A 15,427-nucleotide genomic window follows, 5' to 3' on the forward strand; every position below is an offset into this window, starting at 1 on the left:
AAAGCTGTCTCCCTCCTCCAGTTGTTGACTCCTCTGTCATTCACTTTGAAAGGAGTGGGTAGCTTAGCTTAGCATCACAGAGAGGACAGCTGAGTTAGTGTTTTCCACCAATAGAGAAGTGACAGGTTCATTGAACAGGAGGCAGCGGTCAGAGTTTGTCCCGCTCTCAAACGACAGATTAAGTTTAATTCCTGATGAAACAGCAGCTTTTCTCATAGAAAACCAGATTCAAGTGACAAATCTGAGGCTAGCTGAAGAGCTGTGAATTCCCTCCGAGGATAAAACATGTAATCCAGAAACAAAGATAAGCTCCGGCACGCGGCGACACAACAGGATCGCCGGCTTTAATTGCCTCGCCTCATGTCACAGTGACCAGCAGCTGCACTTGAGGCTGCTCATCTCAGCATTTCCCCCATCCAAACACAGTGTCTGCTGTGACTGTTAGTCTATGAGGTAAAAATGTTTCCAGTGCAGATGAAAACCTGATAGTATCTACCCATAATATTAGCTCTTCTCATAGTTCCTTTGCCTTAAAATGTAACAGTCTACAAAGGAAGGATGTGACGGAGTGGCCACATGTCATTAACAGAACGCTAACCTCAATGGAATAATATCCAGGAAGTTTCCAGTGAACCAAAATTTTTATTTTTTTTATTTGTAATTCTAAAATTGTTAAAGCTCCACAGAGTTTAGGCAAATTTGTTGATGAGTACTTTAATTTTTAAATGCAAGAAAAAAAAAATCTTAAGATCCACATAAGAAGAGACTAGCAGAATATAGTGAGCAGACTGTATGAACTCAGGGACTTCAAAAACTAAACAAATTTCTCGTTACGGTCAGTTTGAGACTTTTTCAGGTGTGAAAACCTGAAAGTCCTGTGGGGAAAAGAGGAAAATTGTTTTGGCTAGATGGTAGTCCAAAGTTTCAAAGGTAAATCAAAAGGTGCATCTTGATGATATATTAAAGCATTATCTGAGAACACCTCTAGAGGTCTTGCTGAGCCCAGGCCTATAATGTATGTTGGACTACGAGTCCAAGTGCTAGGGGTATATTTTTCATGGTGATCTGGATATTTGTTGAGTAAGTAATTGGTTTTCAATTTTGAGGTTCAAATATTACAAGTTCGTTTTGATTCTGTTTGTTCTTTGGTCAGTTATGGAAGTTTATACCATTTCTCTCTGGCCAAGATGTCTCTTTAGGCAGACAGTGCTGAAATCCATCAAAGCTCTTATGATTCAAGATTACCCTAGAACTTTGTGGTAATTAACTTAGGTTTTAATCATCTGTAAAATTGTCCAGTTTTTCTGCTGAAGCATAGTCGTTCCTCTGAAACTCATTAAAGATCAGTAAATACAGCAACTGAATGTGCAGAATGACTTTAGGATTGCAAATGGGTGTAATATCCTTACCCTTCGGCAGCCACACTTAAGTATATAAGTAAGCCCTGAATCTTTTCATGTGATAAATCGACCTCTGCTCTGAAGTCTGATGTCTGACGTGCACAATGAAATGTCAAACAGCAACTTCATCCCATGTTATCCTTTCACACACATGACAGATGTTAATCCGCAGTGCGATCCTAGAACCGTAACAGGATTAAAACCTGAAAGGGCCGCCTCTTCTTGGGTTTGTTTTTCTATCAACATCATAGGAACTTTCTTCCAAGTTCGAGCCTCCTGTTCATTAAATAATAATAAAACTAAAGGCTGGAACATCGAAAGAAAACAAAACATCAGTACAAAAAGAATGAATTAAAAGGTGTCAGCGTCCTGTTTCTGTTCTCGATCTCCCATATGAATGCTCCACAAACTTTTCTTCTCCATCTCCGAGTCCTCCCAGCCTGCTGTCCTAGTTCCACCTGTGACAGCGCACACATTTCATTTAAGCACACACTTAAACACACACTTTCCCAGCAGTGACTGCATTGCTGCCAAGTTGGACTCGCTACAAAGAGAAACCTTCGCGCTCTCCGGAGTAATGACACAGATACAAAAGGGGTGGGATAAGGGACTGCGAAGAGTGGGGGAGGAACGAAGGTGGAAAGAGAGGACACACACTCAGGCACTCAACATGTCCTGTTAAATATATGTTTACCACAAAACACACACAGAGTCTTTAGTGTCATGTAAAATTCAACTCTGGAGCCCGCTGAACTCAACGTTTGAGATGACAAATGGCAGAAAAGTGACAGACGGGGAAAAGCCATGCTGGAAGCAGAGCAGATTTTTTATGTATTATCCCTTTAAATGGGAATCAGGAATACTAAACCTGAACATGTGCAGAGGGCCTGAGGAAAGAGCTAGTTTGAATAAACTCTTTAGAACAGCTGAAAGTCAGGTTGGATCGCGCCAAGGGGCCACAAATTCTTTATTCCTCTTTAGATTATTTGAATTAAGTTTGAAGCAGAATGTCAACTTGGTCATGCAATTGCAGAAGTCTCAGAATCACGTGTTTAAAGATGAATTGTTGTACAGTATCCAATAAAGTTGGGACATTGTGTAAAATGTAAATAAAAACAACAACTTCCAATAATTTCCAAATCTCTTGGACTCACATTTTATTCACAATAGAATCCATGAAACATTTTTAAATGTTTAATCTAGGAAAATTAACCTTTTCAAGAAAAATATTAGTTCATTTTGACTTTGATGACAGCAAAACATCTCAAACAAGATAGGACATGGCAACAAAAAGCTGTAAAAGCAACTGCTATGAAAAACTGTTGGAGGAACATTTGCAACTGCTGTCTTGATGCATGCTCAATCATCCAGGTAAGGAAGTCCCAAAATGTTGATTCTGTTCATCTGGACGTAGCATTTTCAGTGGGAGAAATGTTTGCATATTAATGATAATGAAACTGACCTCACAGCCCATTGTTTGTCAGTAGTGCTATTTTCAGTCGTTGTGCAAATGTACTGTTTATAAGATTGGGGAAACCTGCAGTCAGCTGAGACTGAAGAAGTCACCTGGATGAGTGATGAAACTTTTCTCCCACTGAAAACGCTACGTCCAGATGAACGGAATCAACTTTTGGGGATTTACTTACCTGGATGATTGAGCAACTTGTACCTTAATCAGCAACAGTTCAGTAAAAGATGAGGAGATACCACACAGTGGTAAACATAGAGCTGTCGCACCTTTCCTGAGGTGTGTTGCTGTTTTTTTCTTAAAATTATAAAAATTTCTCAGTTTAGTTCTGTTGTGAATCAAATATGGGTTTATGAGATTTGCAAATCATTGCAAGTCTGTGTTTATTTACATTTTACACAACTTCTTTTTTATCTAGGCTTGTACTTCTCTGTTTTCGGCAATTAACTTTGAGAATAAAGGTGATATTTCTACCCTCACCTTTTTCCTTCAGCCTTGGTTAAAAGACCAGAAAAATGGTCATGGTCAGAGCCACTACACCTCCTGATCAAAAAGAGCTACTGTCGGCTATGCGGTCTGAGCATCTCTGTTAATACAAAAAATAAATGGATAGACTTTTAATTATTTTAAAAGTTGATATTCAGAGGATGGAGGGCTTGGCAGCGGAGACTTAAGATTGAGTCATACACATCACAGATTTTCACACATCAGTTGTATTAATTGTTAATATGCTATTAATTAGCTATTCCGTTTGGTTACAAAAATGCTTAACCAAGATGTACTTGAGCTGCAGGCACAAATCAACTTCCTACTAAAACAGAACTGTTTTAAATTCATGCTGTCTGGGAAAATATGAACAAACTGATACTTTTCTGTGACTATACTGACACACTGGACTGTGATTTGAGCATTTTGTGTAAATAGTTGGATGACTTCAGCATCTACTAGTAACCTGCTGATCCAGATGCTCTCTGTAATATTCTGACACTGACTTCAACACAAAAATATCTAAAGTATTTTTTAAAGACCTCAAGTTAAAGTTTTGTTTCAAATGCAGTTTAATGTTAAAGTATCAGAGAGTCAGTGTAGCCTGGTCCACTGAGTTTCCTGAGCCAGGACTACAGGACCAGGACTTACAAACACACCATCAGGCAGAGGAGGTGGTACCGCTGATGTGTTTCAAACACGACCCCTCAGAGAGGTTCTGCTCAGGAAGTATGTCAGGGAGCGTTGATGATCACACACATGCTAACGGGGTGTTATCGTCTGATATTTTAATTAGTACGACATCAAAACGGGAAAGAGGTCCATTAGATCCCAGCAGACAGACAGTCTGTCCAACAGCCCTACCTTCACTGTATGTGAGTGCAGCAACAATACAAGAAACTTTTCAGGTCATTTCACTTCCCGTGAGGAAAAACTGTGAAGTCTCTCTGCTTCTGCTATGATTTTTTTGTCTTCTGCTGATCTCCATGTGAAGGACTGAACTGAACTCTGGTCTATTGGATTATTTTCACTCATAACTTAATTTAAAAATTTGTTTTTGGCCTAAATCTGCAAAATGGGTTCTCAAACAAACCTAAATAAATGTTCTAATTAAAGGTTTAAAAAAAAAACCTTAAAAGTACTTTGATTAGGATTTTGGTGCATCTTATTTAGTTTTATTTTCACACCAATAAATGCACTGACTTATTTCATCAGTTATCGTTTTAAGTCTTATGACACATTAATTCCATCTGTCTTTGGTTTTAAAATTTATTTAAAAGGCTCCAAAGAATCTATAAAAGTATTTAATGTGTAGTGAAGAAACTCGGGGGAAAAAAAGTGTTAAATGACTATATGAAGATCTTTTTTTTAAAAAATGAAATCTTGAGCAAAAACTACCCCAAAAAAGTTTCAGATTATTCAGCTTCTGGATGTGACTCAAATAATTTAGTTATGGAAAGTCACAGTGCTCAACAGAGAAAATTATTCAAAAAATTTTGCTATTTTAAAGATCTATACTTGATAAGATTATTGAGAAACGCACAAAGAAAGGCAATAACTAAACCTGGTCCTTAACAAGAGAAAATTACACATTTGTGCAGCAGAAACATTTATTATTATTTCCCAATGCTTCAGACTATGCTGGCAGTCAAATCAGATTCTTTAAAAAACACTTCCTTTAGTTGGAACAGTGTGACATTTCTTTCTTTCTTTTTATTCACAAGAGAACTTGACTGCTCCATTAAAGCTCTGAGAGGACAAAACTCTCAGGACGATATAATCGATTTAACCTTGCTGCTGTTTCTAACTGCAGGGCAGGAGTCCCACTGTCACCCTGATTCAATCTGACCCTCAGGTGGGGAACCTTCTTCCCAGGGGGAAGCTGTTTCTCAGGGGACACAGGTGCTGATGGACACACCCAGGAGAGCAGTCTCATTTATTTAGTTAGATTTACCAGGCATATAGTCTTAGAGCGGTGTCTCTCCTATTAGATGAACTGTGAAAGAAACAAAGTAATATAATGTTAGTTTTTACATGTGCAGCCAGGACTATAGCTAAAAGGAGGTGGAAACAATTTTCATTTGAACAAATAAAACAGTTTTAATTGATTTTTAGATTTCTGGGCAGGCACTGCATGGCTTGCTTATCCTTACTAAATGCACATGGTGCTGTGTACTTTATTCTCTTTTTGACTAGCTTCTGAGTTTCTTTGCAATTTAAAAATGTTTTTTTGTTTTGCACATACAGAAATATACAGTTACTCCCCCACACCCTCTTCCTTCATAGAGAACCGCCAAAGCCATTTTTATTTTCTGATGTGACCGAGGTCCTTTAACATGTGCTAGATGTTGCTCATGATGTTTGATGAGGCTGTGGTGTGGTGGGCCAGCAGATAACAACAGACTAATTAAACTGATCTGCAAGGCCAGTAATACACCAGGATCAGAAAGGAGGAAGCTGCCCAAGTTACAGTCAGTGCTGGATAATGTTTTCTCTCAAAATCATGCTGGACAGATACAGAAGCATATTCAGTAACAGACTCATTCAACTGTGATGCACCACAAAATGTCACAGGAAATTATTCCCACCTGCGGGTACCTCAAGTTATACCTCCTCCTTGTGTAGTCTGGATTGTTTTCACTTGTAACAGTTTGTATATACTGTACATATTATTCTTTTAACTTTGAAATATTACATTTTAATGTAACACGGCACTTTGCCCTAATTTTACTAGTTTTTATACATGACTTACTTTTTTCTATCTTTCATATGAACATATATATATGTGTATATATATATATATATGTGTATGTATATATATATATATATATATATATATATATATATATATATATATATATATATATATATATATATATATGTAGTGTATATAGAGTTAAAGAAAATGATTTTAACTCTTTTAGCACCGTTTTGAGACGTCTACATCACAAGTGTAATCATCCCCCTCCAAAAACAATTGCAAAATTATATATAATATATGATTATATATTTTTACAAAAATGTCAGATGATTTAATAAACACAATTTCCAAGAAAGTTTAATTTTTTGGCACCTATATCATGATTCAGGCATTAAAGTGTTAAGTTAGTGTCTGTAATAATACAGTTTCCCCTTGGAACAATTCATTATTATGATTCTGATTATCCATATCAAATTTGTTTCTTTTTTATAGTTGAAACCTCTGACCTCCATTTTTGTGGTGGTGATGCTGCATGTGTAGTTAATAGGTATTCAAAAAAAACCTGGATGATTGTTGCTATTATTTGTTTATTTCAGACAGTTTTAAAACTTCTGTTTTGAAAAGCATAAAAACATGAAACTATACAAACTACCATCAGCATCGTTACCATTATCATAATCATCATGTTCTGTCAGGGACAAAAGAACAAAAGAAAAGGAGCCCAATCACATCCAGTGAGTGTAGCTAGAGGGTGGAGTCAAAGGATGGAGCGCCCTAAAAAGAAAAATATATACATGAGCGAGAGAGAAAAGTGGAGTTTTATACTGGAGAGACAGAAAGAAATGAGAAGAGAGAGTGAGTAGGAGGAGGGAGGGAAGACGGAAAAAAGAAATGAAGAAATAAAAAGACAAGAAGAACCACAAAGAAAGGAAAATAAAACCAAGAATCCCAACAGAAAAGAAAAAGGTTCAAAATAGAAAGAAGCTCTTTTTTCTCATCAGTGGAGAATTTAACATCGGCTATAAAGGTCAGTATGTCTTAATGTTTTTATAATGTAAAAATTCTAATAACTTACTTAAAACCACACAGAAAGAAAATTTGAATTTATAAAATATGAGTTTGTCAGTTTTTCAATTCACTAAATTTTCAACAAAATATACAGTGTCTATATCGGGGGGAAAAATTATATTACAAACATATACAAATGATTTTACTCAACAATAATAAAAAAAATCGGATTTGTTAAAAAAGACAGTGGGAAACACTAAATTAAATGAATTTACATTTATTGGAATAAAATAGAAAGCATTTTAAAAATCTGATTGTTTAACATGATTTAAAACTATATTAAGCATATAACAAAATAAAATACATAACAAGTCTGACATTTAGTGAGAAAGAAAGAAAATAAATTGGACATTAACGATAATAAGACAGACAATATATTTATATATAATGCAATATATTATATATATATTATGTTTAAAAAGTAATTCATATGAATCTTAATAATTTGTGATCAAAACCAAGTTATCAGAAAGTAATTTCACTAACTGAATATAATTCATCATGCTTACAATTATAACTAAATGCTTTGGTACTTAAAACAGTGGTGAATAGTAACAGTGGATTATTGCCTTTTGTCTGCAACAAAGAGGTAAAGAGAACATTTATGATAAATACTCATCAAAGTTTTAAATAATCACAGTGACCAGTCAGACAGAGGTTACATTGTATTTGACAAATCAGAGGCCTGAGCTGATGTTTCTGTTCTGACTGCAGGGCCAAGACGTGAGGATGACTCCAGACCCAGAGGAGGTACCGACTCTTTTAATGAGACTTTTATTACAAATATGTTAAACTGGAAAATACTGAAAGAGCAAATGTTTAAAGTTTCTCTTTTTCTGTATTTTAACATCACACATTAATATGTGTGTGTGTGTGTATGTGTGTGTGTCGTGCTTCGGTAGTCCATCGGGTGCACTTTGTCCTGCTGCAGCTGTGTGTGTTTCAGACCAGGAAGTGTACAGCTCAGATCATGTGATTGCTGTGGACACGGCTGGGTGGCACATGGTAATACCACGCATGCACATACAATACTGTTTATATTTGAGAGGACAGTAACATTAGCCTTGATGATCATTGATTATAAATGTAACTACTTAAACTGTGTCCCCATAATATAGGTGACAGGTTAATGTCCCCGTAATGCAGGTATTCAAACAGATGTGTGTTTGAACAGGAAAAAGTTTGTGTATATGGGTTTAATATGATTTGAATTGGCAATATTTAACAAAATTTACAATTTTTTAAAACTCTGAACAATGGAAGAACGAGTAATATGCACTCTTGCAGATGTTAGTGTGCTTTTTGATATGTGATGCAGAGGTCATGTGTCAGACGAAGCTAAGTCATGAGTCAGAATCGGCTTCAACGCTTTTTATAATATGAAGTCGTGGAAAACAACAAACTTCTTGACAAAATGTCAGTAGTCATGCTAACCCTCAGAGTGCAGATGTGTGCCGTCATTACGGTGACATGGAGTCAGGTGTCGCTGTCATCACATCAGTGTGAGCATCTGGAGTGAGCATCTGCACACTCGCACACACCAATGTTGCAGTGTGTAGATGGTAAACACACATCTGTTGCTTTGACAAACAGGTGAGTCGTACCTGTAGCAGGCCTTCAGAGGCATCTTGTCACTTTTGACCTTTTTATGTATTTTTTAATCACCAGATTATCAATAATGTAACTCATTTTTCATTTGTATAAATACAAAACTTGGACACTGAGTTTTGTTTTATTTATTTGCCCCTTCAGCACTGGAGAAGCTCCAGGCCCAGCCTCAATCCAGCTGCAGCCCAGTAGAGGTGGCTCTTCCTGGGGTGGTGTTCGACCTGAGCTCCCTGGTCTTGTACGGAGCTCAGGCCATTCCTGTTCGACTCAAGGTATTGCTGGACCGCCTCTACAGCATCCTGAGCCCAGAGCAGGTAAGCAAATGCACCTCTGTGATTGGTTGTAATTCAGAGAGCAGTTTGAATTTACTTTTTGTCTTTTCCAGGTCGGACACATACTGCACACCTTGGGCTGGAATTTGGGGGATTATGTTAGAGGGTACATGTTGCAGGTAAACTACTCACAGTGAATATGAACATCTAATGTCTGACATTAAAATAACCTGTACTTTGTGATACCATGTGAAGAAGTAACAGCTAAAACAAATTACAAATCAATTGTAAACCAGTAAGAATGAGTATATTCTTTACCTTTTGGTTTTTAAGTTGAGGATTCTCAAAATTGAGTTTGTTGTTTCTGGGCATTTAAAAGGCGCTGATTAGATATACCCGTTTACTAAACCGAGGTAAGAATAAGTACACACCTTTCACCAGATCCCAGATGAAAAATCAAACAGGAATTGCTATCCGGTCTTTAAGTGATGACGTGATGAATCCTGCTTCTGGGTCTAAAGTACTCTACATTTATTAAGGCTGTTGTGTTTTTAACATGTTTTAATGCTGTGCATCTTGTTCTACTTAATCTCAACAAGCCCCTAAAAACAGTCAGTGATCACCGCTGATCATTTTAAAGCTCAGTTTTTAAACCCTTATGATGTAACTACAGCACAGCCCATGCAGCAGTATATTAATAACTAACCTCGTATTGTGGATGGATTATCTCAGTTGTTCTCCTGACTTAAGTTTGGTCCGTTTACAGCATCCTGCCATGTGATTGCATTTGTCCCTAACCATCAGGAACCCTCGTGTCATTTCTTATCAAATGGAAAAAAAGTTAGCGTTCATCCTTCAGCTTCACTGTGTTTATATTATGCTAACATAGCTGTGTCGCTAGAGATCACGTAGCACATCATTATATACCAGCTAGTCAAACTTTAGTAACCCTACAAATGTCACTGCTGTTTAGTTTCCTGTCTTCATTTAGGTTGGAAGTGATAGCAGAGCTGTACGTCTTAATTTGTTTCAGAAATCTCTCAGTCAAAACATGGTATATTATATTTAGATGGAAACTAACGAGCTAACTTCCTGCTAACTTCTAACTCTGTTAAATTTAATAAATTCTGTTTTAATGGATGCCTGATTGTTAAACTTAATTGTTACACCTGGTAGAGCACCAACACTGATCATTTTATTACAAATGAAAGAATTTAGACAGTTTTTCAACTCGCAGTGATGCTGCAGTGTTCGTTTGACTTTGGGATCTGCAGCGGCGTTTGGGCCCAGACACAGTTAATGACGTCAGACTTAAAGACCAGATTACAACAATAACTGTGGCTCAGATTAAAAGATGTGTGAAGAGATATTGAGAAACTAATGAGAAAACTAAAACATTAATTTTTTCAAGTTGAACTTTTTAAAACTTCTGTTTTAGCAGTAGGGTAGACCAGTTCTTCACTATTCACACATAATGTACACTCATTCTGCTGCCAGTCAGTAAAAAGAGGCCACACCCCTAATAATGTAAACATTAAATCTTAATAATGCGGGCAGCACGGTGGCACAGTGGTTAGCACTGCTGCTGCACAGCAAGAAGGTCCTGAGTTCAGTCCCACCATCAGGGTCTTTCTGTGTGGAGTTTGCATGTTCTCACCATGTTTGCGTGGGTTCCCTCCGGGTACTCCGGCTTCCTCCCACCGTCCAAAGACAGTTTGTGGGGAGCGCAAATGGTTGTCTGTCTCTGTGTGTTAGAGCTGCGAGAGACTGGCGACCTGTCCAGGGTGTACCCCACCTCTCGTCCTATGACAGCTGGGATAGGCTTCAGCACCCCCCGCGACCCTGAGAAGGATAAGCGAATGGATGGATGGACAAATCTTAATACAATTTACTTTTTAATTTTAACACTGAAGTTATAAAACAAATGTTACCTATTTAATTTCTACCTATTCAAAAAAAACTATTTAATTTGGCATTTCCTCACTAGCTACTGCCCTTATCTCATCTATTTTAACCTTTTTACTGCATTATTGCTGATTCTCATAGATAATATTTGATATTTATGAATTGACCCTATCTCTGAACTGAGGCCCGATATCTGTTTTATTTAGCCCACACTCCTGGTTTAATTAGTGCTTCCCATCTGTTAGTATTAGTACTCGTGCTTGTTTTTGTACTTTGTTAATGTTTTATAACAATGACTTATTGCATTATTGTTAAACACTTTGGTGTACCTTTGGTTTTAAATGTGTTATATAAATAAAATTGTATTGTATTGTATGTTGATTTTACATTGTCCTTAGATGAGGAAGTGCTTAAAAGTGTAAAGAGCAAAGTAAAGTATGAGTATTAAGGTAAATATGACTTGTAGCCTAAAGCAGCGGTCCCCAACCCCCGGGCCTCCGTGAGTCATTTGGTACCGGGCCACAAGAGTTGAGGCTCGGTTGTGAAATTTATGGTTTTCAGGGTTTTTATTGTTTTTTTAAAAATTGTTTTTATCGTTAACTCGGTTTCCCCTGGTCTTTTCCCGTGTGTTATGAATAAATCTTCTATTTTTTTGGTACCGGCACTGGTTTTATTTTGTTGTATTTGTCTGCGACACCTTAAAGGCTGGTCCGTGACAATATTGTCCGACATAAGCCGGTCCATGGCGCAAAAAAGGTTGGGGACCGCTGTCCTAAAATACTTTGAGTAGTTAGTAAGACTAGAAAACCACTTTTTAAAAGTAAGTCCATCCAGCTAAGCAAGCTTTTTCACTTTTCCATGCCAGTAGGAACCTCTCCTCACATGCTCTCAAAGCATCACATTAAATTTACAGTAATAAACTGAGTGCATGATGGACATTTTCCTACAACCAAACTTAAAAGAGCTTCCTTTCTCTGCAGTTTCCAAATGGAAAAGTGTTGGATCGCTGGTTTATGGTCACTCCAGAAGAAGAATTGCTCATCTTCAAACAGTTCCTTCGCTTTGGAGAGACGCGACCCATAGTTGAGTTGATGCTTCAGACTGCAGACGGTGCTGAAATCCTCTCTGATCCTGATCTGACACCCACACACAGGAGCTGCCAATCAAGCATGAATGAAGGAACGGTGATGATGTTAAGGAGCTCAAGAGGAGATCCACAACGGGTGACCAGTGTCTGTCATTTTGAAAAAAGCAGTCCTGCTGACCACAACAATAATGTCCGCCATTTTGAAAAGTTTGCTGGTGGACTTTCTTTTCTGCTGCCATTCCATTTTCCAAGCTCGGCCTTCCACTGTTTGGTTCCTCCCACTAAGGTAATTAAATGAAATTAAGTTTTTTTTAAGTATTCGAAACCTCTTGGATTAAAGTTCCTCCAGGTTTTAGCTTCTTACATTTACAATTACCATCTTTTTTTTTTCTATCAGGAGCTTGTTCCTCCCAGTAAGCTGACACAGTTTCTACGAAAGTCCCATGATAGCAAATTGGTTGAGAAGCACAAGCAAGAAGGAGGAAGACGAGGAGAAGAGACTGATCCAATCTTACATCAGTGTAAAGGAGAACTGGCTGTAAAAGTCAAAGCAGACCCCGACAAGCCAAGCCCGCCTCGCTCACTGTGGTATCCCTCCTTCCACAGTGACCAGGACTATGACCTTCAGAGGGCAACAGCCAAACACAAGAGTGCCTTTTCACTTTCTCCTACCTTAAATTCCTCGACAATCATTTCTTCCTCTTCAATCTATTCACCTATCTCCCCCGCTTCATCCTCACCTTTGAAGATTTCTCAGAAGGTGCCAGGTTCCCATTCTTCTTCTCTACATCCTCTCCCATCCTTCTCCTCCTCTTTCCTTTGTCCTCTTCCCACCGCTTCACTTTCTTCCTCCCTGCATCCTCCCCCATCCTCATCTACCACCCTCCACCCACTCCCCTCCACCCTCTGCTCTGTCCCTTCATCTGCTGCAGGAGGTCGGAAAGGGAGGGTCTGCTGTGGCGTTTGTGGGAAAAGCTTCTATGACAAAGGTAGGGATCCTCAGGCCTTTGTGAGTCTGTGTGTAATAATAGAGTCTGAAAGAAATACATATGTATATATATATATATATATATATATATATATATATATATATATATATATATATATATATATATATATATATATATATGTAATATATATCTATATATACATGTACTATAAATTATCCTATACTATAAATATAGGACTTTATTTTTGTGTTGCACTTGTGTATGTGCTGTATATCACGTGTCTTGTGCGAAAATGAGAGGCCAGGATGTGTACTGTATACCTCGTATACCTCAGTATCACTATACTGATAACAAAATTTACTTGGACATGATAAAGTTAAAAACATCAGATGCATATTGTGTAACTAAGTTACAGCTAGCTGGCTAACCGCATAATCTATGCTGTTACTATAGAAAGTAAATGTTAGTTACACATCCTACATGGTTTACTGACAGCTAAAACAAGACTAACATTAAACATGCTAGTATTATGTATAACATCCTTCCCGCCATTTTCTTCCGCTTATCCAATTCAGTGTCGCGGGTTGGGCTGGAGCCTATCCCAGCTGTCATAGGGCGAGAGGCAGGGTCGCCAGTCTGTCACAGGGCTAACCCGGAGAGACAGGCAACCATTCACACTTAAATTCACATCTATTGACAATTCAGAATCACTAACCTAACCCCACTAACTGCATGGGCAGCATGGTGGTGTGGTAGTTAGTACTGTTGTCTCCAAGCAAGAAGGTCCTTGGTTTGAATCCACCATCTGGCTGGGGCCTCATTGTGTAAAGTTTGCATGTTCTACTCATGTCTGTGAGGGCTATCTACAAGTACTGCTACAGACATGCAGTTACTTATAGCATTAGATAACCAAGTATTTTTTTTTGAGTACCACAGGGTTCTGTTTTGGGTCCTATATAGTTTATCTTGTTTTCTTGGGATTCCACTTAGTCCAATTGAATATTCTCTACTTCCTTACTCTATCTTTAGATTTCATGCAAGATCCCTTACTTTTTCCTTTCTTAACTATGTGTACTTCATGGTATGCTTAGAGAGTCTTTTTTCTGCCAATAAAGCAGCCTATAAAAATTACCTGTGTCTGTCCGATGGAGATCCACATCATTTAATTTAAGGTCTACTACTCTTGTCTATAAATGATCTCATTGTTGAATCATACACCAGCATAAATGAAAAAAAAATTTAATTTAATTTAATACCATTTAATTTTCAGCCCTGAAAAGTTTTTATTTGTACCTCGGTACTAACCTGATACAAATCCCACTTTAATTTGTGCAGGAACACTGAAGATCCACTACAACGCCGTCCATCTGAAGATCAAACATCGCTGTACAGTGGCAGGCTGCACCATGGTCTTCAGCTCGCTCCGTAGTCGAAACCGACATAGTGCCAACCCAAACCCACGACTACACACAAGCGGCAGCAGAGACACCTACAGAAGCTTACACTCTGACCACACAAGTGATACACAGATACTTGGATCTAAACAGCCTCGCAAAAACACACAGGACAGTCACATATATGTGTACAGGGAAAAGGAAAACGCCACCATGTTTTGGAAACATACTAATGATTCACAGGCACATGCGCACACTGTGGGGAGTGGATTAAATGGTCACAAAAGCCTCCAACATTGCTATCTCCAGAGCATGCCGCATCACGCTGACTCAACTCCTTCTTCTTCCCCTCCTCAATCCCAGAACCAGCACACCAATGCCACCTTCACCCTAAATAACCCCCAGGTCTTGCCTCCACTTCCGTCCCACCTCCATTCAGTTCATACTGCTTCTTCTCTAGGTTCCCCTCCCTCTCTTATCCCTGCAGTCAGTTCTACAGCAGACAAACTCAAATGCCCCCTTCTGACTAACAATGATCCACCAAGTTGTGACACTCAGGCAGCATCACATTACTGTGAAGGAAATCAGTGGCAACTCGAGTCAGTTAGCTGCATGCCAAAGAAGAAGCCCAGGAAGTCAAGCATGCCAGTGAAAATAGAAAGAGAGATGGTGGAGTGGAGGAGAAACGAGAATGAAGAGGAGTACTGAAGAGCCACAGAGTTGCTGTTAAACTTTACATTCAGAAGTAAACTCTTTTTTAAAAGAGTAAATCCAGAATAAACAAAAGCAGTGTGATAACAATGGTAATTTCTTGTCTCTGAGTTACTGTACTGGCCTCAGACAGACTTACAAAATATATTGCTATGCAGAGTTTGAACAAATATGAAGAAGAATCAGTGCTGAGAGGTTGATAAAGAATAATTTCTCAGTAATATGGGTACAAATGTTAAATATTTTTCAAAATGATTAAAAATAGTGAAAACAGAATGCTTGTATTTCACTATAATTTCATGGTATATATCAATTTAGCCCAATATGTGCTTTCAGTATAGTATATTACAGAGTACATTCCAATATAGTTCATTGTT

General features: G+C 38.0%; 1 protein-coding gene across 1 annotated transcript; it reads left to right on the top strand.

Moving 5' to 3' along the window:
• The first annotated feature begins 7,852 nt into the window (after window positions 1-7,852).
• Window positions 7,853-15,169, top strand: LOC116335920 (zinc finger protein basonuclin-2). Its single transcript, XM_039601243.1, has 7 exons — window positions 7,853-7,873; window positions 8,026-8,128; window positions 8,876-9,045; window positions 9,117-9,182; window positions 11,889-12,281; window positions 12,393-12,984; window positions 14,281-15,169. The coding sequence occupies exons 1-7, from the start codon at window positions 7,853-7,855 to the stop codon at window positions 15,045-15,047; spliced, it is 2,112 nt and encodes a 703-aa protein (XP_039457177.1). The 3' UTR covers window positions 15,048-15,169.
• Window positions 15,170-15,427: the final 258 nt, after the last annotated feature.

The sequence above is a fragment of the Oreochromis aureus genome, linkage group 3 (genome assembly GCF_013358895.1).
Source record: "Oreochromis aureus strain Israel breed Guangdong linkage group 3, ZZ_aureus, whole genome shotgun sequence".
Lineage (NCBI taxonomy): Eukaryota > Metazoa > Chordata > Actinopteri > Cichliformes > Cichlidae > Oreochromis > Oreochromis aureus.